The following is a 26,175-nucleotide window of genomic DNA, read 5'->3' as shown; positions in this document are numbered from 1 at the left end:
GTTACATTAGTTAAAAATGCCCATATTATTTTTGGATATATAAAAAAGTTATTTAGAATTTATAAATTATTGTGTTGTATTATTGTATTTTAGTTTATTATTATAATTTATAATAAATAAATATATTTTATGTTTTATTATTAGTGCTGCTGGTTTATTATTATTATTATTATTATTATTATTATTATTATTTTTATTATATATTTTAAAAAAAAATTTTTATTGTTATTTTGTTAGTTATGATGTTGTTGTTATTGTTATTATTATTATTATTATTATAATTATTATTATTATCATCATTTATTTTATTGGTCACAATAAAAGATTACATTAGTTAACTACTTTATCAGTTAAGGTATTATATATTTAAATATATTTTATCATTTTATTATTTGTTATTTATTTTGTAAGTTATGATGTTGTTGTTATTATTATTATTATTATTATTATTATTTTATTATATATTTATATTATTATTATCATCATCATTCATTTTATTGGTCACAATATTTACCGTATTGTAAAGTGTTACCATTTTATTAGTCATGTTACTATGTATTATTATAGTGAAATTGATTATTAATAATTCTTTTTTTGTATTGTTCTTTGCAGTTCTGCCGTCAGTGTGCCCGAGCGGCTCCGGTTCCCGCACACTCCTCTCGCCACACAGAAGACTCATCGCGTCCCTTTCCCGACTCTTTTGAACCCCGCTGCCACAGGAAGCCCCGGCAGCGGCTCATCGGTAGACGCTTGAAGCCGTTCTGTAGCGCTGCACTAGTTCACACAGGCAGAGGACTAGAGAAGCCAAACGCCAACGTCTGTCCCGTGTTTTCTGCCAGAGATCTATATTGATATAAATATATATGTATGTATGTAAGTAAGTGAGATGGGAAGTTTATATATGACGGAGAGTTTTAAAGCTGAACACACGAGACCGGCTGTTTTAGTCCTGATTATTAGTGTTTTTTGTTTAGAACAAACATTTCAGCTTTGCTTTCATTGTCCACGTATAATCGTCGACGTTCAGTATCGAATCAAAGGCATGTGTGTAAATGAACTCGAGGGCTTTCGTTGGCCTGCCTTTCGTCTCAACGTTCGCCGTCTCTTTTATGAAGCGCTGAATCTGCCGCTGACGAAGAGGCCATGTGGACGATTATTTTCTTCGGCGACGTAATCTTTAGTTATATCCGTGTCTCAGCGGCTGACGTACCGTAGCACAATTACAGATCGATCGTAACAGGCAAAAAATTTTAATACGTCAGACGAACTTTGCGCACAGATTATTTGTATATAATTTCATTGTTGCTTGAGATCGTCAGTCGATGCTTTTACCTGACTAATCCAACTCCATATGCCTTAGTGTGTGAGTGTGTGTGTGTGTGTGTGAGAGAGACTGAGAAGTGTGTGTCCTACTCAAACATTTCTAGAGAAGTGCCTCATTATTGATCTGGTACGTCTTGCTGATCGTGCCGCCCACGTCCATTACATCAAAACCACAGCCACGACCCAAACTGGCGTCCTTTAGTGTTTCTACAAAGATCATTTTAATATTGATTTCGTACTTTGTATTATTTAAACGTGATTTTTGCAATCAGCAAGGACAGATTGTGTCATCAGAAAAGTGTCTTCTCATTGGAGAAGCTCTGATGCCAGTCGAATATTCTATCCAATAGGGAGATGCGGTTTAAATTCGGGGCATAGATCATACGTAGTTGTAGTTTGGGTAGAATTAGTTGCGTTTATTTATTTTTTTCTTTATCAAATGTAATTTTCCAAAATAAATATTAATGTCAAGCATTCATAAACAATCTTACAAGGCACAAACTGGCAAAAATAGATTTTTTTTCCCTCAGTGTTTTTGTTTTGTTTTACAGCACAAATATCTAAACATTATTAAATCAAGATGCATTTACTTTAGAAGAAAAATTATTAAAGAAATGCTTAAAACAAGAAGGAATATCTGCCAATGGGGTCTGAAGAATGATCTTGTGTTCCTTTTGAATTAAGTTTCTCCAACAGATATTGGCATAAACTCTAAAAAAAATTTATAACATTTTAAAGTGGTTTTGTGTTTCCAGTAAATGTATCTTGATTTAAGAATGTTTAGATATTTGTATTGGAAAACAAGACAAAATTACTGAGTAATAAAATACGTTTTTTTTTTGCAGAACGACAAGAACTTTTAAATTTTTTGCTAAACATTTTCATTGGTCAAACTGTTCCCATGATTATGTAAGCTTGTTTCTGTCATGAAATAAAAAATAAAAAGGTAATTGCGACTTAATCGCACAATTCTGACATTTTTTTTTTCTCAGAATTGCGAGATTTAAACTCACGATTGCGTGAGAAAAGTCAGAATTCAGTTTAAATCTCGCAATTCTGACTTTATAAGATGCAATTGCGAGTTTATTTCACAATTCTGAGAAAGTCAGTTGCGAGTTATAGTCAGAATTGCGTGATAAAAACTCACAATTGTAAGAAAAAAAGGTTTATTTCTTGCAATTCTAACTTTTTAATTCACAATTGTGAGATATCGCAATTCTGACTTAATACTCAGTTGCGAGTTTATTTCTCACAATTCTGACTTTATAATTCGCAATTGTGAGTTTATAGTTAGTTGTTCTTAGAAAAACATCAGAATTGCGAGTTATAAAGTCAGAATTGTGCAATTAAAAACCCGCAATTACAAGCAAAAAGTCAAAATTGTGAGATAAAAAGTCGCAATTACCTTTTTTATTTTTTTTTATTTAGTGGTGGAAACAAGCTTCCATACATGATAGACTGTTAAAGATGCTTTAGAGGACAGAAAGTAGCCAAACGCAGAGCAGGTGCACAACGACAACACCTGAGTATTTACAGAAAGCTTTCGACCAGATGCGATTTTCAAAACGTCACGCTCGTACAACTTAAACATTCCAGACACTCACTGAACCCGAATGTACGAATCCACCGGAGTGAAACCGTAAAGCTGAATGTGTTACTTAAAAAAAAAAATACAAATAAAACATACACCTGATTTCCCCTGATTGGAGGGTTTTTCGGTGGAAACAGCCAATCAGGCGAGGAGTTCTGCTTGTGTGTCCCTCTAATACAGTCTAGTGTGTTATTAGTTGCATTTGCACTGAATGTAAAGTCCTTGGGGTTCAGATGTTTTGTGTACATACGCGTCACACTAAAGGTGTCAGGATAAACATGTACTGTGAATAGAGGGCGGCGCCGCTGCCTGTTAGAGAGGAATAAAATGATTGACATCTTTCTGCACCGCTGACTGTTGTGTTGATCATTTCTTGATGCAAATGTTCATGTTACATGTTGTTCAGGTTGTTGCTTTTCTGGAGATTTAGAAATTCACAAAGAATTAATTTGCTACTTACAGCTGAAATATTTGATACAGACATGGTTTAAATATACCTGAGAATAAACATGAGAAACCATAAAAGAGAACTTTTATTCTAGCTTCATGCATTCTTTTTTTATCAACACTTGAATGTGGGTAAGTTTAATCAAAAACAAGCAACATTTTGTACAAAAAGCTGAGAGAATTTTTTTATTATTCAAACCACAACATGCTTTTATCACTTGTTTCTGCTCCTTTTTTGCATGTTTTGATCCAGATATTCTGTACACTTTCAGAAGATGCATAATAGCGCCACCTACCATATAACAGTGAAAATGCGGAAAGCCAGAAAATTCCGTCAATGGCAGGGAAAGAGAATTAGTAAATCACATGCACGATTTAGCAAATTGAGGGAACGAAATAGTAAATAGTGCGCACAATTTAGTAAATCAAGGAACTGAGGGAACGAAATAGTAAATAGTGCACACGATTTGGCAAATCGAGGAAACATAATAGTAAATAGTGCGCACGATTTAGTAAATCAAGGAACTGAGGGAACGAAATAGTAAATAGTGCGCACGATTTGGCAAATCGAGGGAACGAAATAGTAAATAGTGCGCACGATTTGGCAAATCGAGGAAACAAAATAGTTAATAGTGTGCACGATTTAGCAAATCAAGGAATCAAGGGAACGAAATAGTAAATAGTGCGCACTATTTGGCAAATCGAGGGAACGAAATAGTAAATCGTGCGCACAATTTAGTAAATCGAGGTTGAAAAATAGTATAGTGTGCACGATTTAGCAAATCGAGGAAACAAAATAGTAAATAGTGCGCACGATTTAGCAAATCAAGGGAAGGGAATAGTAAATAGTGTGCATGATTTAGCAAATCAAGGGAAGGGAATAGTAAATAGTGTGCATGATTTAGCAAATCAAGGAAGGGGAATAGTAAATAGTGTGCATGATTTAGCAAATCAAGGGAAGGGAATAGTAAATAGTGTGCATGATTTAGCAAATCAAGGAATCAAGGGAACGAAAATGTAAATAGTGTGCACGATTTAGCAAATAGAGGGAACGAAATAGTAAATCGTGCGCACGATTTAGCAAATCAAGTGAACAAAAAAAGTAAATAGTGCGCACAATTTAGCAAATCGATGGAACGAAAAAGTGTGCAGGATTTATAAATATAAATGATATTTTTATTAAAAGAACATGCTAACTTGTGCTGTAGATTAGACATTCTGTAGAAAGGCAATACTTGAAAATCTATTGCACACAAAATGCAAAATACTTTGTAAATGTTTATTTTTCCAGTTTAATGCATTTAAAACAGTTCTTCAACAAAAATACTGACAATTTAAAAATATGCTGATCTGATCCATGGTTTAGCAGGAAATAAGCAAGAGAAAGCAGCTTTAAAAGACACAGATATGGCTTTATCAGAACTTTCTATAGTCAGAAAGTGAAAGGATTTGCTTTTGTCAAGAAAAGCTGAAGCACTTTAGTCATGAATTCACACAGTGGCAATACAGAAACCATAATGATATTAGACATTTCATAAGTAACACGCACAGTCCAAACATTCACACACAGATTCATACTCAACTCAAATCACTATTATAAATTACATTAGCACCTCGTTCATAAGGTCCATCAGTGGAGTTTGTCACAGTGAGTTTGGCGTGATTGATTAGACACATGAATTAAATACATTCATTCACAATCTGACGCTCTTGACGGTCCAAACTGCAAAATCATCCATCAAGCTCTGATCTGAGATCATGATTTAGTCTAAAAACGATTTGTCTGTGTGCAAAAAAAGCCTGTTTTCTCACCTCACTTTCACCAAGCGATAAAAACGTTGTGTGTTTTGGCTTTATAATCTTGTACCAGGTTTTGACAAATCTTGAGCAAGTAACAGTTTTGGCTTTTAGTGCAAGACTAAACACAGATTCAGTAAAATGAGCAGTGACTGAATCACAAACGCAGCATCCAATCACTGGGCATCTCACTCATTTACTCATGTAGTCGCCTTATAAAATTGAGGCACAAAGTAAACGTAAAGCATTAGTATTTCCCATAATTCCCATTCAGACTGCAAAATAAGCTGCTTCACAGAAGAAAACTCCGCCGGACATCTGTCCACTCCGAGAGGTCGTGTCCTCAGACGCCCTGAGAATGAACACGAGGAACCACACAAACGTCAGATGCTCAAGACTCCATTTCCCAGAGTTCTCTGGGTGCTGTGCTTCATGAAGCTTCCTTTGGCTGCAATTCAGTCTCTCTAATATCAGCTTTTGACCTGTTTGAGAGAGTAAAAGAACTTCAGAATACAAACAATGTAAAATCATACAACATAAACATATTTTTGAAACTAAAAAAAGATATATTATATATATATATATATATACACACACAATATTCTTTATGCATAGAATATTATACTATATGTTATATATGTATGGTTGTATGCTGTATATATGTTTGACCTGTTGTGAGTCATGTGACTCTTGACGAGGTGTCCTGCGGCGAGGGCGGCCATCAGCGAGAGCTCTCCTGCCAACACTGTGCCACAGACGATCCGTGCAAGTGTCCTTGAGTTCTCACCGGGACACTGATCACTGGCACCCTGAACACCCAACATCTGAGCACACACACATCATGGGGTTAATCTCATATAGAGCCTCAGTGACCCTCAGTGCTGTCCGAGTGTGTGTGTGTGTGTGTGTGTGTGTGTGTGTGTGTGTGTGCGTTACCTGTAAACAGGCGTGTTGTGCAGGCAGACCGGTTCCTCCCCCCACAGTGCCCAGCTCTAATGAGGGCATCGTGCAGGAGATGTACAGATCCTCTCCATCCATCCCAACACACTCCATCAGTGTAATACAGTTACTGCTGCCCACCGACTGCGCAGGATCCTGCAAAACACAACATCATCTGTAATTACATGGAGCAACACTGTATTATACATATATAAAAGCTTTGTTGTTTTAGCAATGTTTTAATGACCATCTATATTTTCCAGTCTCTTTATTATGATACAAACAGAAAATACAGGAAATACGCACACAAAATGTAAAAAAAAAAATTGTTTCTTTAAGCAAAAATCAGTATTTAGTGTGACGTCCTGGACTACAATGATTAAAAATGTGTATTAATAATAAAAGAACAAGTTTAAATATTATAGTATATTATGTTATTGTGTATAAGTTTATTGTATATATAAATATTAAGTATTATGTGTGTGTGTACACTTTTTAAATAATTTTTTAAGTAAATAAATACATAAATAAATTCACAATGCATTACACTTAAAGTTAACAGAACCTTTTTTTTCACTGGATTGTCAAGTAAGACTGTTAATATTATTTTTCCTGTTAATATTTTTGCTTTAGAATAACATGCACTGATGACTCATGCACTATATGATCAGAATTATGTGTATTAATATAGCAGAGTCATGTTGTCATTATAGTAGTGTGTAGCGCGCACCTGTCCGCAGGCGATGTAGATGGCCGTTACGATGTTTGCCGCGTGAGCGTTGAAACCACCGATGCTTCCGGCCATCGCCGAGCCCACCAGATTCTTACTGATGTTCAGCTCCACCAGAGCGGCTGTGCTGCTCTTCAACACCTGCAAACACAACAACACAACATTACTACAGCCATTCATTCATTCAGTCACTGGGGTGGATTTCCACTTGTGTTTCATGCACTGAACAGATTGAGAAGGTTATACTACAGACATTAGTACACTTAAACATCAAACAAAGCTTTCTGACGCCCCCTAGAGGAACAAAAACTAAGTGTAAGTATCTTTTGTCTGACCTCTTTGACCACTCGTGCCGGTACGATGGCTTCACACACTGTGGATTTTCCTCTGCCTTGGATCCAGTTGACAGCGGCTGGTTTCTTATCGGTGCAGAAGTTCCCGCTGACGGCTAACAGACGCATGTCAGGATAGCGCTCCTGAAGTCGGCTCAGAGCCTCTTCTGTTCCCTACGGACATCAAACACAACCACCGTCACTTCAAACCTTCATGACACACACACATCAACCGTAGGAAAGATCTCGAAATATTTACAGGGAAAAATCCCAATCAGTTTGGTCTCAGATTTCTGTATTTCAGATTGAAACAGAATATTTAGTGGGAATTAATGTAGGACAGGGACCCTACTTTGATTAATCATTATGAAAACAAATATTTTTATATAAAAATAATTGAATAATAAAATAAATATAATAATTGAATAAAAAATATTTTTAATATTATTAGGCATTTAGGATATAGAAAAAACAATATGTAATATTTACATATTTACAAATACATTTCATTATAATTATTAAATTTTTTATTTATACAACAAACTGGAATATAATGTAAAATTTATATTATTGTCATCTTGTTTCAAGACTGATTTGATCACAGATATATGATGAGTGTCAACTTGATACATGAAAAACCAACTGAACTTGTGAAAAATGTAAGTATGGAATGTAAAAGTTCACTAAAAGCGATTATATTATTTATAGAAATAAGTTTTCCTATGATTGTGTCACTGAACACATCTTGGGGAAGGTATAATAGCGCATTCAAAAGAGAGCAGGAACATCTATTACATATAGGTTCAGGCAGGAAGTTCAGATGCTGTGTGAACTCTTGACCCCAAAAATCAGCTGTAATCTCTGCTTCATCACACACACCTTTGACAGCATGTTCATGCCCATGGCGTCTCCGGTCTGAGACTGGAAGCGGATGTACAGGTTCCTCCCGGCCAAAGCGACCTGCAGCCGGTCCAGACGAGCAAACCTGAAAAAAACAGAGCTAAAGTTATCACTGGAAACTCTCCCATGGCAGTGCTATATAAGGCTCATTCTGTATGTGACCTTTGACCTCTGACCTGCTGGTGTGATCGAAGGCCTGTTTGATGACACTGAAGCCCTCTGAACTCTCCAGCCAGCCCTTGACCTCCGCCGCCCGACACGCCGACGGCATCTGAACCACCGGCCCGCGGGTCATCCCGTCCGCGAGAACACGACTGCTCACGCCACCTGACAACTGCAGACACAAGCACACATCTGATAGTGAGGAGACCGACACACTTACAATCAGAGAGAGAACAAAACATTAAAAAACAAAATAATGAAGACAATAAGTAAACGAATGACTCACCGTGACGGCTCTACACCCTCGGTTGGTGCTGGCCACTAAACAGCCTTCTGTTGTTGCCATGGGGACGTGGAATTCTTTCCCGTCCAATAGGAGCGGTCCGGCCACACCCACTGGCACAGGCACATAGCCAATCACGTTCTCACAGTTAGTGCCAATCACCTGATAACGAGGAAACAACATTTAAATACTGCATCATCACACATGACCCTGGATCTCCAGAGCAGCTCTGCAGCCGATCATAAGCAGCACCTTAGAGTAGTCGTAGTGTCTGTAGGGCAGCTTCTCCAGCGCGGACGAGTCCGGGAGTTTGGGGGAGAGCATTTCTCTGCGTATTTCCACGCCTCTCTCTGGACTCTCCAGCACCGCTTCCAAACGGTATCCCAGAATACCTCTGCACTCCACTAATGCCATCACCTCAGCGTTGCTCAGGTACCGAGCTCCTCTCTTAAAGAAGAGAAAGAGAGAGCATGTGAAGCACATGATGTTTTAAGATCAGTTAACACATATCTGTGATTGATCGATTAATTACTTTGGGGTCTTTAAGTATCGTGAGACATTCGTCCACAGGGCGGCGCTGGTGAGACTGGAGCTCACGGCACTCATCTGCTTCTTCCTCCTCATGGTGTCCATCTCCATCTGACAGTACGATAAATCAGAATAATACACAAGAATGAATAAATGAACCAAACAATGAAAGAAAGAACAAATTAAACAACAGAAAAAAAGAATAAAAGAATGAATCAATCAATAAAAGAAGAGAAAAACAAGTGAATGACAGGGAAAAAAGCTGAAATAATGAACTAAAGGGGTTCACCTTTATTCGTATGGACCCCCTTCAGGGCTTTTGGCGGGGCCGACTCCCTCTGACAGCGGTCCTCTCCTCCTCTCCTATTGGTCAGGGCACAGTTGGGCGTGGCCACATGAGGTTTGAGTGACAGGGAGGATTCCGTTTCGGCCTGCTCGAAAAACACGTACTTGGCCGCCAATAACAGAGCGAGAGAGAGCGTGATGACCTGCTCCAAATCCACACTGAGAAGAACAACAACAAGATTGTTAAAAATGACTGCTGAAATCATGGCAAAAACAGCGCCTTGTTTCTCAGCTCGTACCTGGACATGGTTCTGTCGGACTCCATGTTGGGTGTGGGCAGAACCACGTCTGAACTGCTCATGTTATGCACTGGAGATTCAGTCACGAGTCGACTGTGAGCGTGAACCAGCGCCAGACCTAGAGACTGAAGCAAACACAAAACCAGACCAGTCAAAAAAAATCGTACAGAAAAGCAGAGTATGACCTTTTTTTGTTCTCTATACGTGATTGTCAGAGCTCACCATGATCATTTTGACTCTCTGAGTGACAGGGTTCGGTTTGTTTCCTTCTTCTTCCTCCAGGACACGAGCGAAATGACTGAGCTGCCAGATGGGCCGACCCTCACGGCTCTCACGGGACAACTGGATGAGACAGGGGTGAGAGAGCAGGGTCAATGTTCACTCACAAATGTGTTATGCAGAACATCTTAAACAAGAAACAAATCCAGTACTGACCTCTAACACCAGCGACACACAGGCCGGGAAGAACGTCATGAACACAAAGTAATTGGCCAGAACCGACATGCAGCCGAAACAGCACATGATCTCCAGCTGGCGCACACCTGGAATCAGACAGGAAGTAGTTACAGTGAGAGACATATATAAATGGGAAGTTTAAAGCCAGATTAAGACAAGCGACTTCATTATGTCATTTTCCATGACTTTTCCACACCCAGAAATCACAATTAGGTCACACAAATCCCTCTCATCCATGTTTCTATGATCATAATAACCCTGCTTTTTATTTGTCAATGTCTTTGGAGGAAAATAATAGTAAAGAAAGAAAGCAAGAAAGAGACACTACTTTAACGTACCAGACATGGTGCCCACACCGATGACCAGACACTCCACGACCGCGTCCAGTGTGAACGTGGGTCCCAGGATGGCCATGCCTTGAGCGATATTCTCTCTGACCTCCTCCTGTGGGTCACGTGACACGTCATTATTTACATTCATAAGCACCAATATAACAGCACATAGTAACAAACAGCAATATTCACATAGAAACTTACACATATCAATTCAAGTCTAATTGATTTGTATAGCACTTTTTTTACAATACATATTGCTTCAAAGCAGCTTTACAGAAAATCATGATGTTAATGTTTGTAATATCTTAGTATCTTCATGCCTTCTAGTTGCATTTAGCAGAGCTGGCTGATAATTTGGCTGCGTTTACACTGGCACAAAATATCAGATTTTTTGCTCACATGTGACACAGATCGGAAAACACGTGTAAACAAAAAATCCGTATGAGATCCAATTTTTGAGCCACTTTCACATGTGGTTTTAAATCAGATACATATCCGATATCCGGACATCCGACCTACGTCTAAACACGCATATCTGATTCCCCCTTGATATTCCGAGCCACCACAAGGCAAGTGCGACACGTTTGCCTATAAAAAGATCTAATTTTAATGTTGTATTATGAAGCAGACGTGATGTAGGCGCTCACACTAAAACTCGCAGCTTTTTTTTATTGAGGTGGGTGGGAACTATATATGTCTATATATCTATATTTTCCTATAGGAAGGAAATTGCACATGCACACCCACATTCAGCAGCTGATTTTCAACCTATGCCTGGTTAATTTTATAAATAATCTTTACTACGGAAAACATTACATTCCTCAGCAATGAGGTGATAACTTTCCAGCTTCACTAATCTCGCGCACTCTCTCTTGTTATCATTCATATTCAAATTCATTTTTTTACAGTCTATGATTCATTCAAATAAATGTAATCTTACCGTGCTACTTTATTTCATATCAGAATTGTAGATATAACAAGTCGTAGATAAAATAACAAACAAAAATTACCTTTTTTCGGTCTATATCCGTTCAATCAGATTTCGTGCTGCAAAACATTCATGACAGCTATCAACTTATCCATGTTGGCAAATAATCATGGCCACTCGACGTAGATATATCTAAATAATTTTAATAGCACGGCTATTCAAAACCCAAGGGTCTATCATGTGCGTAGTAAAGCGATCACCAACAATCATTTTGAGTGGGAATTAAGGTAAACACAGATAATGGATACCAGTCATGTCTAAAGTGAATGTAAACAGGTGGGCCATAAAATGATCAAAAGATCAGATCTGTGCACTAAGACTTGCAGCCATAGTTACATTTTGTGATGATATAAACAATCAAACAGTTGAGATTCTGCTCTAAACTGTAGTATATGTCACTTTATGTGAGTATATACTCTTTGTATGAGAATAAAGTTGGATATTGCTGGGAAATAATATAGTTTACATTTTTGCATCAATATATCACAGAAACATTTTTTGAATGTGTTTTTTGTTTATTATTTATAGTGTTCACTTCAGTGATGATACAAACAAACCAATGATTTGCATCATCAACTTTTAATCTGTTTATTTAAATGGACAGTGTGAAATGGTTCAAAGAAATTTTTCTAAACATTCTGCATTTTTAAAAATCCAAAACACTATAAAACACTCAGGAAGGATTGTGAAACTACATGCTCTTGAAGTGAAGTAAAGTCAAATAAAAACAAAAAACAATATTCATGATGTTGTTTAACTATATTGCCAGCAAAATGATATCTCTGTACCTGTGAGTTTGAGCTGAGAGCGAACTTGGCCAGTGTGCAGGCTTTAGACAGATCAATCAACAACAGGAAGAACGGCAGAGCGTCACTGGAGGAACATGAGGACACCGTTTACAGACAAACTCAAGACTGAGAAGATAATGAATGTGGGAGACAGATGAGATCATACTTCAGTCCTGTGAGCTCTTTGCCCAGGAAGTGAACGACCACAGTGCTGAACACAAAGCTGGAGAAGATGGTAAACAGACCAGCGATACCTGGACACAAAATAAACAATAAATGCTTTTGTTACAAACAGTCAAAAATTGTGATCGATCATACAAACCCGATTCCAAAAAAGTTGGGACACTGTACAAATTGCGAATAAAAAAGGAATGCAATAATTTACAAATCTCATAAACTTATATTTTATTCACTATAGAATATAGATAACATATCAAAAGTTGAAAGTGAGACATTTTGAAATGTCATGCCAAATATTGGCTCATTTTGGATTTCATGAAAGCTACACATTCCAAAAAAGTTGGGACAGGTAGCAATAAGAGGCCGGAAAAGTTAAATGTACATATAAGGAACAGCTGGAGGACCAATTTGCAACTTATTAGGTCAACTGGCAACATGATTGGGTATAAAAAGAGCCTCTCAGAGTGGCAGTGTCTCTCAGAAGTCAAGATGGGCAGAGGATCACCAATTCCCCCAATGCTGTGGCGAAAAATAGTGGAGCAATATCAGAAAGGAGTTTCTCAGAGAAAAAAAATCAAAGATTTTGAAGTTATCATCATCTACAGTGCATAATATCATCCAAAGATTCAGAGAATCTGGAACAATCTCTGTGCATAAGGGTCAAGGCCGGAAAACCATACTGGATGCCCGTGATCTTCGGGCCCTTAGACGGCACTGCATCACAAACAGGAATGCTACTGTAATGGAAATCACAACATGGGCTCAGGAATACTTCCAGAAAACATTGTCGGTGAACACAATCCACCGTGCCATTCGCCGTTGCCGGCTAAAACTCTATAGGTCAAAAAAGAAGCCATATCTAAACATGATCCAGAAGCACAGGCGTTTTCTCTGGGCCAAGGCTCATTTAAAATGGACTGTGGCAAAGTGGAAAACTGTTCTGTGGTCAGACGAATCAAAATTTGAAGTTCTTTTTGGAAAACTGGGACGCCATGTCATCCGGACTATAGAGGACAAGGACAACCCAAGTTGTTATCAGCGCTCAGTTCAGAAGCCTGCATCTCTGATGGTATGGGGTTGCATGAGTGCGTGTGGCATGGGCAGCTTACACATCTGGAAAGGCACCATCAATGCTGAAAGGTATATCCAAGTTCTAGAACAACATATGCTCCCATCCAGACGTCGTCTCTTTCAGGGAAGACCTTGCATTTTCCAACATAACAATGCCAGACCACATACTGCATCAATTACAACATCATGGCTGCGTAGAAGAAGGATCCGGGTACTGAAATGGCCAGCCTGCAGTCCAGATCTTTCACCCATAGAAAACATTTGGCGCATCATAAAGAGGAAGATGCGACAAAGAAGACCTAAGACAGTTGAGCAACTAGAAGCCTGTATTAGACAAGAATGGGACAACATTCCTATTCCTAAACTTGAGCAACTTGTCTCCTCAGTCCCCAGACGTTTGCAGACTGTTATAAAAAGAAGAGGGGATGCCACACAGTGGTAAACATGGCCTTGTCCCAACTTTTTTGAGATGTGTTGATGCCATGAAATTTAAAATCAACTTATTTTTCCCTTAAAATGATACATTTTCTCAGTTTAAACATTTGATATGTCATCTATGTTGTATTCTGAATAAAATATTGAAATTTAAAACTTCCAATCATTGCATTCCTTTTTTATTCACAATTTGTACAGTGTCCCAACTTTTTTGGAATCGGGTTTGTAAATTACATAAGGACCATCCAATTCCCCAGGACAAACTTTAACTGATCTTTTTTTGTTTTGTCTTGTAGAATATCATATTTCATTTGAAAATAAATCACGTTAAGGAAGAAAAATAGGTTGGAAAGACTGTTTCGAGAGAGAGAAACTCACCCAGGATGTATTTGGAGCCGAGCTGACGAAGGTTTTTGAACTGGACGTAGATGTAAATGATGGCTAGGCATCGTGTGATGGTTAAAATGAGCATGTCACCGCTTAGAATTTTCTAAAAATGAGCAACGCAAACAATCTGCATGTTAATATTGGTTTTATATAATAAGTTGCAAGTTATGCTTCTGTAAAGATCATAATTCCCAATCACGCAGTTTACAGCACTAAAAGTGAGCTAGACTAAACAGTTCAAATAGAAACTAAGCCATAAACCTTCTGAGTAAATATACAGAGAGATCTACTTTTACGTCAATGAATTTGTAAATGGACAGTGAAGCAGCGCAGTGTATTCAATATGATCTGAAATCCAGTAAAGTCGACTGCTGTACCTCTTGTACTTTGGGACACTGATGGTTCCAGCCACACATCTGGTCATTAGTAGCGAAAGCGTTCATGGACATCAGACACATCGTCACGGCAACCGTTCCCACGATCACCTCCCATGGATGAGAGGCGACGAACAGGCCGTGCAGCCTGAAGAGACGCGACAGCATCATCACGGCTTCAGTGGGTCACCTGATAACAGAACATACAGACTGATAAAAACATGATAACAACATATAAAACATCAAAACTGATGTCAGCTGCTGTCAATATCCAGATGTTACTGCCTATTTACAGCACTGACAATTGTTAAGAATTAAAGTTAAGTGAATTTAGCAATTTAATTATTCTATCCTAATTTCAACAGCAAAATACTCAAAAATTCAACATTTTTGATCAAAACAAAGTGATGGGTATTTTAAAAATATTATTTAAACAACCAATATTATTCAGCAAATCAAAGATAAACTATTGTCTTTCCAAAAGTTAAAAATAAATAAATAAACCGATTTTTTTCCACATGCTTTTCTATGCTCATTTCTCATCAATTGTTATTTTAGTTAACGATTACTTTGCATTCTTCAGGAGCTAATTTTTAATGGATTAAACAGCCTATCTCTATGTCATCTCTATGATAGATGAGAAGATTTTACCGAAATTAAACTGAAGAGACATTAAAACTATTCATAAATAAAGCATATCCATCAATAAAGTAATGAAAGCTCACTGTCATTAATAAAAAAGATGACAAACTCTGAGGCTGGTTCAACTATTATATTTTAGCTATAATAGTACATATAAACATCATTATACTGCCTTTATAACACATTAAAGAAAATAAAAAGTTATTAATATCGTGCCTCAGCCTTACTAAGTTTGTTAAAAGGATGATCTGACAGCATGCTAAGCTAATTTAGCATGAGCTAGAGGAGTCACAGCTGTCATTGAGCCTCATATTCAACAACAACACCGACAAATGTCAAGATGATTCATTATATCAACTTAAGTAACAGTTTTAAAAATGAAAGTTAAAGAATTAACTGTTAATGTCTGAAATATTCTAACATACCCTCATCTGTTCTCCTCCGATCAGTGTCCGTGTTACACGGCGACTGTAACTGACGTAATCCGCCCTCAACGGGCTCGCGCACGACCCGCCGGGAGCGAGCGAGCACCGCCTACTGTCGTGGCGTCATCTTACACGAGAGAGGGTCACGTGTGACGCGAAAAAATAACAAGTGACAAGTATTAATAACAAGTATTAATTCTTCTAATTTATTTAATCGAGTTTGGAGCAATGAATTAAGAAGATCAAACTGTCTTTCTTTATTTAGTGTTGTTGTCAATGGATAGGAGAAAACGATGGGAATTTTAGCAAAAATCTGAAATAAATAGGCTATTTAATGATAAATGACAAGTAGGCTATACAATTTATGAATGAAATGAAACTGCAGTTAGATGTACCATTCTGAGCATTCAGTATAAAAAAAAAAGTATGACGTAAAAGCATGATAATAAAAGCTTTAATAGGCTACACAGGGGCAGACAGGTGTGACAGAACACAGGTAAGAACAGTCTTTGTCAATTTCACTTTCTACACAAGCTTGTTTGCGGAAGATCGTCCCAAAATAGGTTTATTTTGAGTTTTTCTGACAGTAGACATTTTGTTGCTTCATTTCTTCTTCTTTTTTTCCATTCTCTGCAATGCAGTATGGCAAGGAGACGCATAGGTCAGTAACTCAATTGACTTTATATTTCCTCTGACTTTTGATCTGTAAATGCGTCTTGCAAACAGACTTCTTTGTCGGTCATAATAGTTCAAGGTCATTATAGCCTGTATAATGACTAATGAAAGTATGATATTAATATAAAAAATTGGCTTATTTTGTATTTTACAGGTCACGAAGAACATGAAATGCGTGAGTCGAAACAAATTCACTGAATCGTTGTTGCATGAACTGACAAAGTCCTATCATTACTTTCTCCTTCAAATAATCATGGCAAACATTGTTATTAACCATGTATATATGCATGAATAATGTATTTATTTATAAAGAACCTTTTAGTCTTTACAAAATGCTGTAGGAAGGACAAGTGTACATAAACATTCACATGAGGAGCGAGATAGGCCACATATAAGAAAACACAACTGAAAGAGTTGTAAATATATATACGATAGCTATGTCATATTTTTCATAAAAGACAATAGGATGTCTGAATAGAAAATTATTAATGATAGCTACACCGATCAGGCATGACATTATGAGCACTGACAGGTGAAGTGAATAATGTGAAGTGAACAGAAATAGGGGAGAAATCTGTGTATAACTTTTTAGGTTTAAATGTACAAATCAGGCAGTTGTCACACTATCTTATTTTCTTGTTACAGGTCTCCTCTTGAAAGATGATGGTAAGTATTAGAAAGTTAGCTTCCAATTAGTATTTTAGTATTGACTCTATAATAAATTGAAACATGACAAGATATTTATTTGTGTAAAATATTTATTGTAAAATATTTGTCTGTACACAATTCTTTAATATCTTCCCATACACACTGCTTACACATGTGCTGGAAAATACTGCAAATCATACCTAGTTCACATGAACCCAGACGGACAACCTGTTAAAGTGGACTTGTATGTTTGCAGTACACCCAAGTTTGGAAAACCACTTTCACACAAACCAAATAAACCATATACATCAAACAGACTTAAACAGGTCTTCACCAAAGGTGTAAAAGCCCTATACCACAAATAAAAGCATTGTTCTCTGACTTTGATTTATTCACTTAACAGATGAATCATTCACAGAAGAAGCCAGCTCCAATGAGAAGCTGAGGTTGATGGTGCTTGGAGGTGATGATGCTCTTCTGGATGAAGCATGTGGCACAATCCTTAGGAAAAGACAGAACAGGGATGTATTTAAATTTGGAGTATTGGAGCCCAGGAAAGCTCAAGTTCGTGGACGACAGGTTTCTGTATTAAAAACTCCACCCTATTGGCTGGAACACTTGAAATCATTCCAGGTTTTCAGAAAGGGAGTCAAATCTATCAGAAAAGACATGGAGTCATACGAGTCTATGTTGTTTCCTGGGCCTCATGCATTTCTGTTAGTACACAGAGATGTCAAAAACTCTGGTAGAGATAATTATCTTTTACACGCTCTCAGTGATGTGTTCGGGAAGAAGGTCTTAGACTACTGTATGGTGTTATTTATAGATGGGGCTAGACACAATGATCCAAACAAGAACTACTGTTTGAAGATGTGTGGAGGCAGAAACCACACTTTACAGAACACTGAATACAGTGTAAATGAATTATTTAAAAAAATAGAGACAATGACAGAGAGTAAAGACAACAGTTTTTTCACAACACATCTGGAGTGTTTCAGAAAAGCTAGCAATTATTTTCAGGAGAAGTATGAGGAAAAGGAAAATGAACTAAGAAAAGAATTAAATGATTCTAAAGGCAGAGAGGATCAGTTAAGGGACGACATAGAGAAACTTCGAAGAAAAATGGAAGTGTTAAAAGAACAACTAAAAAATAATCTGACCGATGCAAGAGTTAAAGAAGACAGCCTGCATAAAAGAGAGCGAAACGTGCATAGAAGAGAAAAGCAACTGGCTGAAAGACAGAAGGAGCTGGAGATCAGAGAGAGAGAAGTGACACAGAGAGATGTGAGATCCAGAGAACATCATCAGACCACAGCAGATCCTGCTGGTGAGTATTTTACTATTTGTTATCTGTACAAATGTACAGTCATTAATACCATTAGATTTACCAGGTTCACTGGGGCTACTACTAGATTTGTGTTCTCAAAAGATGTCCTCTAACACTGTAACCTTTTGAATTTAACAATGTGAAAGTTTAAATCACAAATATTTTCTCAGTGGACTGAATTCGCTACAGGAAATGCTAGAGAAAATTATTTGTTTTTCTATAGTGTCTGAGAACAAAGACAGACCTCTGTATGACCGTGAAGGAAAGCTGAAGAGAAGAAATGATTCACAATCACTTAGGATCCAGAAACCTGTAAGACGAAACAGCTTTGCAATAGACCGACCTAACAGTAAGCATTATATTTGAAATATGCTGTTGCAAACTGTATTCAATGGATTTTTTTCTTAAAAAAAAAAAAAAAAAAATTGCTAAATGCATTAAAATTAAGAAATTGGCACTAAACATTTTTCTTAGTGTACAGAGAACATCATCAGACCACAGCAGATCCTCCTTCTGCTGGTGAGTATTATAACATCTGTTATACTGTCACTGGGACGGTCAATATTATCAATGTAATGAGTTAAGAACATGTTAAAGGTTTATAGGTTTGTGTAGTGAAATATTGTCCTCTAACACAGAACGTGAAGGAGAGCTGAAGAGCAGAGATGATTCACAAACCAGACAATCTCTTGGGATCCAGAAACCTGTAAGACGAAGCAGCAAGGAATTAAGTATACATTATAGTAAGAAATCTATTGAAATACATCCTAATGTTACTATACTCACTGAATCTTTTCCTCAAAAGATTCACTAACTGCTGTAACATTAATAAATGTAATAATGTTCCTAAAATTTTACACAGGCCATGCATTGTGATTTTCCCGAGGTGAGTTTAAGGACTTTACTGGTTTGCATAGTTCACCCAAAAATAAATGTCTGTCATCATTTACTCCAAGGCAAGCCTGTATGACTATGTATTTTCACACTGCTCTTTTCCAGACTTGAAGTTCATCGTGACCACATCTGTCAAGCTCTAAAAAAGGCAAAAACACCATGAAGCATCTTAACATAACTCGTGTACCATATTCCAGTCTTCCAGTGGCGGACTGAGACAATAATTCAGGTCGGGGATTTGACTCCATCCCAGGTCACCTCAGTTGCTGCCGTCACCGTCACCCTGTTCATGTCATCCACAGGACTGCTAATCTTGTAGGCTAACCCTGTTAGTTGATGTAACAGGTAGACTACTAGACGAATTATAAATTTGGCCACTTCTCTTCATCTGGGAGGAAATTTATACAGATTACAAAATACAAAAATTGAAACTGACCAACAAGTGATCTATCTTAAAGGGAACCCCTGGTATTAAGACTTGATATAACATAAATGATGTCTCTTACTGAAATATGTAGTAGAAAACCCATTAAAGATTTACGTTATTTTAAAAATCCACATCGTTTTATACATATTTTGGACAGTGGGGGCGCCATTTTGTTTGTCTATGTCTATGACGTCAAATGGTTGCACTCGGTGAGCTACGGACGCTGCCCTGTTGCTATTTTTACCGCAACACAACTCGGAATACAAAATTTTGATACGATGCCACGGCAAAGTGAATTTTTTCTCCTATTCTAATCGTTAGGAAAGCAGTGAAAAATTGCAGCGTTTCTTTTGTTGCCCTTCAACTGAAAATTACAACCAAAAGCTGCACAATGTACACAATATAATATGTGTATATTATATTCACATATTTGTGAGTTGTGTTGTGGTAAAAATAGCAACAGGGTAACGTCAGTAGCTCACTGAGCGTCATCGACGTAAAATGCACTGCGCACCTAAACAAAATGGCACACTCATTGTCCAAAATATGTATAAAACGATGTGGATTTTTTTAAATAATGTACATCTTTCATGGGTTTTCTACTACATATTTCAGTAAGAGACATCATTTATGTTATATTAAAGAGTACATAACACACACAGTTTCTGTCAATCTCATGTTAATCTTGAGTACCTACACAGCAAAATCCTCAGAGTTAAATTAACTCTGCACAGAGTACATATGGTCCCTCTCTAAATAGTGTTAAAGTAACACTGAAGCAGACTTAACGTTAATGAAAAACGTTAAGCGATTAATTAAGTGATGATTGAGCATTAGTGATGAACACCTGCTGTTAACAAGCAGAATCACTGAAGAAAGGAGAAACACAAAAACTACAACTGACTTTAACTCTGTTTCAGTGTTACTTTAACACTATTTAGAGAGGGACCATATGTACTCTAAGCAGAGTGGATTTAACTCTGGGGATTTTGCGGTGTATAGAGTAGTATTGCATCCTTCATATCTCTGAAGAGTCTTTAGTTTTATCATATATATAAAAGATAGATACGCTGTACCGAGTATTTCCGAAAACAGCTAAGCTCCTGGAGGCGTGCCATGGGCGAAGCTAAGGAGTCACGAGCACGCACAGCTTTTGCGTAGCAATCTTCTGCAAGCTATCGATGGTCAACTAAACAAATGTATTTAAACGCACACAATACACCATTGCATTATCCTTGGGTAACTTTTGATTCACTATACGTTCGTGTTGTTTACATTATATGCACTTACGTGCCAATTGCCAACAAATTATTGCATTAGATTTAAAATATCAAACAAGCTTTTTTCACAACTAACCAGCTTTTCTGAGGCACTTTTTTTTATCCAACTATGGTGTCAATGTCATCTTTCTGCACTATACACTCAACAGTGTATGACATGATGTATTTACACACTAATTTGTTGCCAACAGCCTCATATGGTGTTTGACGTACCAAGAATGTTCTATTTGTTTATTTCTTTTGCATTTCTGTAAAGATGTCATATTTTGGTGGAATCATTAGTTCAGAAATGCATCCTGGAATAAATAATTTTTGGAGGAGATGAAAAAGGGTTCATTCATGCCTGCCTGTGTTTTAACATGTTTTTATGTTTGTGGAATGTTTGTACAGTTGATTCTAATATTGCAAAGTTTATACTCTGAATGTAAAATTTTGAATGATAAAACGAGCCACACTCCATATACTGATAATGTTGAATGGTTCAAAGAGTGTTTTATATTAATTAATAACTTTAACTATATGAACTTTAACTATATTTTTAACAGAGCAAACAAGAGACTGTCTTCCACAAGGTTTACAATAATGTCAAAATTATTATCATTATTTGTACTATTTTGAATTCTTGTAATGTCCACTTAAAATAACACATATTCCTACTGTTAAAGGAAATAGCCTAATCCAATGATGTAACTGCAAGTTAATCATAAAGTTGCACTCAGGGTAGAGTCGTTTTCTTGTCGTCTTTTTTCCAAATTAATGAAGTATGAACTATTATTTTCCCCTTCTTCCAGCCACTTCGCTCCGGATCTCACGTATGCCCCTTTTGCCTTTTTAATATAGAATTCATCTAAAGTGGAGTGTAGCTTAATAAGTTTTTCTCTCTCTTCATCTGACATATTAGCTTCACAACAACATTTATTAATTTCTTGAAATTACTGGACTTCTTTTTGACGTTTCTTTTTTATCAAAATTTTGCTAAAAGTTATAGAATATTTTGTTTATGTTTTAATATTTATGTTTTAAATATTCCCATTTAGTACCACTTGGCATTATTTTTACTTTAAATTCAGCAATTATTTTTTCTAATATATGTACACAAGTCATTATGGTTTAGTAAGTAAGTAAAGTAAGTAAATATATTCATCCAGTGTCATGTTAAAATAACCTCCAATTAAAATCAATTCTGTAGGGTAATTAGTTTTGAGATCATTTATGACATTTGACACTGTCTCCAACAGCTCCTTATTCTGGATGCGAACGTTATACCCATACATATTAACTAAAATTTAAAATATATTGTCTAAGTGTAGGGACCACTGCAAGCCAATGGCCATCTACATCAGCCTTGTGAGTAACAATTTTGCCTGGGCATTTATTCATGCATATAGTGACACCTGCAGACCAATTTGAACCATGACTAAATATCATATCATCCCTCCACTGTTTTTTCCAAAAAATAGTATCTGTTGACTCCGAATGTGTTTCTTGCATTAAAAAAAAAAAAAAAAGCAATGAGATTTTTGACTTTTGCAAAATAAGAAAATTGCCTTTCGCTTAACAGAGTCCTTTAAACTCCTACAATTTAAAGAAGAAAATGAGATGCCAGATTTTAACGTGAACATGAACAATTGAACAGAAAGAACTCTCTTATGGTTCATTGGAGTTCTCCTTATATGAAGACACCATCCCCTTATGTACCTTTCTTCATCCAACACCCGAACTTTCAGATCATTGTTGACTTCATTCAGTGTTTCAATTCCATCATTCTTATTTTGTCTTTGCATTCTTAACTCCTGCACATTAATTTGGACGGATTTGGCATCGCTTGTGATCATCGCACTGTGTTGCTTCATTTGCATTCTTATTTCTTCGTGTTGTACTTCTACCTTGGTTCCCAGGGCTTTAATCGCTTCCAGTATAGCCGAATTGGACACCTTTTTCTGGATTTTTTCCCCTTTTGGGGTTTACACGGTGTGGGTGGATCAGATTCAACTCCTCGCTCCCTTTTCAGTTGTTAAGTTTGAAGTCACGCTGCAGCGCTTCTGGGTCCAAACACTCTCGGTGCATTCCAAACGGGATATATCACCCTCTGAAGGGCACTTTGGAGTGAAAATAATCATGGCCGCCATATTGAAGGGTCGCTCCAAACCGAAGTGCTCAAAACTGGCCACTTCAAAGGGCCCTTCTGAAAGAAGGATTTCAAAGGGTACAACTGATGGACACTTCGGGCCCCCATGATCCTTTGCACAGGGAAGTTGTTTGACGTCACAGAATGGGTACAGGAGGCTCGGAGCGATGCGTTGTGTAAAAAAAAAAAAAAAAAATCCATATTTAACAAGTTATGAAGTAAAATATCTAGCTTCCACCAGACCGTCTTCCATATACAACTTATGGAACTGATGCGACGCCAGTTCAGTTTCTGTTGTAATTTGAATACGGAAGGCACAATACCACAATTGGCACAATACAAAACAAATTCCTCACTGCACCAATCATGATGGCGGAAATAGATAAAGAGGTAAGTGGGCTAAAAAACAAATCCCCAGGCTGTGATGGCTTCCCATCTGAATGGTACGAGATATTTAGAGAGGAATTGAAACCAATCTTATTAAGATCATTTAATAAGACTCTTAACCCTTATACAGTCTTCGTTTGGGGGGGCCCAGGCAACAAAATGTAGTAATTTTGTAACAAAATAATTTTTTTATATTTTTTCGCAAATGTAATTTTACTCTGTTTATTAATGTTTTTCCTCCACATTAGTTTTTGGAGAAATTTATATAAATAAATTAAAAATTTATATAAATAAATTAAAAAATCATTTTTTTAAATAGGTTTTAATCTGACATGGTTTAGTGTAAGATTTTTGCCCATCTTTTGGAAAATGTAGTTTTAACAGTAAAAAATTATCACTTTTACCAGTAGATGGCTGCAGAGCTCCACTATTTGCTATTTGACTAACTGAAAGACATCTTTTCACAAGTTTTTTTTTTTTTTTTTTTTTTTTTTCAGTTGGATTCATATCTAAATATTATGAAATCACAATTATAACAATAAAAATGACTTTTTGTCAAAGTTTAACATTTTATGTACTGAAAAAAATCAGTCTTTCAATAAAGTTACATTATGATTAAAATATTACAGAGAACCATGAATGTGCCACTATTATGAACCTTGATGCAGAAAAGGCATTTGATAGCATCAATAGGGCCTTCCTGTACCAGGTGCTTCAACGATTTGGTTTTAGTGAAATTTCAATACAGTGTATTAGAACAATTTATTCAAAACCAACAGCCAGAATTAAGGTAAATGGACATCTGACGGCCACTTTTAACCTATATAGAGGTACGAGACAGGGCTGTTGTTTGAGCCCTACTCTTTTTGCTCTTTACATTGAGCCTTTGGATCAAGCAATTAGGCAAAGTGAGAACTTGAGTGGGATAAGAATTGGAGAAGAACATCATGTAATTGGTTTGTTTGCTGATGATGTAATTATTTATCTTAGGGAGACTGAAACTACTCTCCCTTTACTTATGAACCTACTGGTAGAGTATGGGAAGCTATCTGGATATAAAATAAATGTTTTAAAAACTCAGGTTCTATCATTTAATTTCTCCCCATCACAATCAATCAGGTAAACATATAATCTAAAATGGGATGCTAAGTATACAACCCAAATTCCGGAAATGTTGGGACGTTTTTTAAATTTGAATAAAATGAAAACTAAAAGACTTTCAAATCACATGAGCTAATATTTTATTCACAATGGAACATAGATAACATAAAAAATGTTTAAAGGGAGAAATTTTACACTTTTATCCACTAAATGAGCTCATTTCAAATTTGATGCCTGCTACAGGTCTCAAAAAAGTTGGCACAGGGGACAACAAATGGCTGAAAAAGCAAGAAATTGTGAAAAGATTCAGCTGGGAGAACATCTAGCAATCACATTACTAAATGGGCCCAGGAATACTTCCAGAAACCACTGTCGATAAACACAATCCGTCGTGCCATCTGCAGATGCCAACTAAAGCTCTATCATGCAAAAAGGAAGCCATATGTGAACATGGTCCAGAAGCGCCGTCATGTCCTGTGGGCCAAGGCTCATTTAAAATGAACTGTTTCAAAGTGGAAAAGTGTTCTATGGTCAGACGAGTCCAAATTTGACATTCTTGCTGGAAATCACGGACGCAATGTCCTCTGGGCTAAAGAGGAGGGAGACCTTCCAGCGTTCAGTTCAAAAGCCAGCATGTTTTGAAAAGAAGAGGAGATGCTACACCATGGTAAACATGCCCCCGTCCCAACTATTTTGAGACCTGTAGCAGGCATCAAATTTGACATGAGCTCATTCTGTGCATAAAAATTGTAAAATTTCTCAGTTTAAACATTTGTTATGTTATCTATGCTCTATTGTGAATAATAAAATATTGGCTCATGTGATTTGAAAGTCTTTTAGTTTTCATTTTATTCAAATTTAAAAAACGTCCCAACATTTCTGGAATTCGGGTTGTATTAAATACCTGGGAGTAATTCTGACCAAAGAATATTTAGAACTCTATTGTAAAAATTATAATATCATTAATAAAAATATCCAAAGTGACATTGAGAGATGGTCAACTCTACCTATGGAATTTAGTTCAAGAATAGAGGCAGGACGATTTCAAGATTTGTCTGGGAAGGGAAAAAGCCTCGAATAAAATATGCAACATTACAGCTAGCAAAGGACAAAGGAGGATTAGCCCTACCAAATTTACTGGAATATTTTTACGCATCACAAATTAGGTCTTGTATATGTCTTTATAAGTTAAGTTTTATTTCAGTTCACCAGTATTCAACAGATTAATGAGTGATCAGTGAGTCAGAAGGTAAATGTCCAAGACTCTCTTCTTAATGCAAAATAGTGCTGGTCAGAAACAATTAGCACTCCTTAACAATAGATGTAAGATGCTCTTACTATTTCTGCAGTATACTATGTATACTGAATTTTTTGTATGCATTGAACATTTGGATGACCTACTACAGTGGTTCCCTAACCTGTCCTGGAGGACCCCCAGCCCTGCATATTTTGTATGTCTCCCTCATCTATCACACCTGATTCAACTCATGTGCTCATTAGTAGACACTGCAAGACCTGAAATGGGTGTGTCAGAAATAGGGAGACATACAAAATGTGCAGGGCTGGGGGTCCTCCAGGACAGGTTTGGGAACCACTGACCTACTACATTCG

General features: G+C 36.8%; 3 protein-coding genes across 5 annotated transcripts in view; 2 read left to right on the top strand and 1 right to left on the bottom strand.

Moving 5' to 3' along the window:
• LOC127503286 (ceramide transfer protein) overlaps positions 1–3,261 on the top strand; it is a 41,091-nt gene extending 37,830 nt beyond the window's left edge. For both annotated transcript variants that reach the window (XM_051876886.1, XM_051876885.1), the window contains one exon: positions 613–3,261. The gene's annotated coding sequence lies outside the window, so the exon portion shown is untranslated. The remainder of the gene's footprint in view (positions 1–612) is intronic.
• A 1,365-nt stretch (positions 3,262–4,626) lies between these two features.
• Positions 4,627–15,833, bottom strand: hmgcrb (3-hydroxy-3-methylglutaryl-CoA reductase b). The gene is made up of 20 exons (XM_051876883.1): positions 15,698–15,833; positions 14,634–14,820; positions 14,248–14,359; positions 12,350–12,437; positions 12,184–12,268; positions 10,411–10,516; positions 10,052–10,158; positions 9,839–9,958; positions 9,617–9,741; positions 9,322–9,536; positions 9,037–9,143; positions 8,757–8,951; positions 8,508–8,666; positions 8,236–8,393; positions 8,039–8,144; positions 7,163–7,333; positions 6,828–6,968; positions 6,095–6,253; positions 5,828–5,982; positions 4,627–5,640 (listed from the first exon to the last, which is right to left on the bottom strand). Exons 2-20 carry the CDS (start codon positions 14,799–14,801, stop codon positions 5,589–5,591), a joined length of 2,529 nt encoding a protein of 842 aa, XP_051732843.1. The 5' UTR covers positions 14,802–14,820; positions 15,698–15,833; the 3' UTR covers positions 4,627–5,588.
• A 1,787-nt stretch (positions 15,834–17,620) lies between these two features.
• On the top strand, positions 17,621–20,182 carry LOC127503656 (ribonuclease Y-like). 2 transcript variants are annotated; one of them, XM_051877684.1, is made up of 6 exons: positions 17,621–18,347; positions 18,571–18,696; positions 18,822–18,866; positions 18,986–19,053; positions 19,210–19,233; positions 19,347–20,182. In XM_051877684.1, the coding sequence occupies exons 1-6, from the start codon at positions 17,690–17,692 to the stop codon at positions 19,350–19,352; spliced, it is 927 nt and encodes a 308-aa protein (XP_051733644.1). In that variant the 5' UTR covers positions 17,621–17,689; the 3' UTR covers positions 19,353–20,182. The 2 variants fall into 2 exon arrangements, with proteins under 2 accessions (XP_051733644.1, XP_051733643.1); XM_051877683.1 differs by having other exon boundaries at positions 17,622–18,347; positions 18,986–19,090.
• Positions 20,183–26,175: the final 5,993 nt, after the last annotated feature.

This window comes from Ctenopharyngodon idella, chromosome 21 (assembly GCF_019924925.1).
Source record: "Ctenopharyngodon idella isolate HZGC_01 chromosome 21, HZGC01, whole genome shotgun sequence".
Classification (NCBI taxonomy): domain Eukaryota; kingdom Metazoa; phylum Chordata; class Actinopteri; order Cypriniformes; family Xenocyprididae; genus Ctenopharyngodon; species Ctenopharyngodon idella.
The sequence above is the reverse complement of the archived record's forward strand: the minus strand, read 5'-3'. Positions and strand labels throughout refer to the sequence as shown.

Coding starts and splice junctions, on each gene's coding strand:
- hmgcrb (XM_051876883.1), bottom strand. CDS start 14,801: ATGATGCTGTCGCGTCTCTTCAGGCTGCACGGCCTGTTCGTCGCCTCT. Junction 12,438..14,247: donor CGGCTCCAAATACATCCTGG/GTGAGTTTCTCT, acceptor TTTTGTGTCCAG/GTATCGCTGGTCTGTTTACC. Junction 9,959..10,051: donor GTGTGTCGCTGGTGTTAGAG/GTCAGTACTGGA, acceptor TGTCTCATCCAG/TTGTCCCGTGAGAGCCGTGA.
- LOC127503656 (XM_051877683.1), top strand. CDS start 17,690: ATGGAGTCATACGAGTCTATGTTGTTTCCTGGGCCTCATGCATTTCTG. Junction 18,348..18,570: donor GACCACAGCAGATCCTGCTG/GTGAGTATTTTA, acceptor GTTTTTCTATAG/TGTCTGAGAACAAAGACAGA. Junction 18,697..18,821: donor TGCAATAGACCGACCTAACA/GTAAGCATTATA, acceptor CATTTTTCTTAG/TGTACAGAGAACATCATCAG.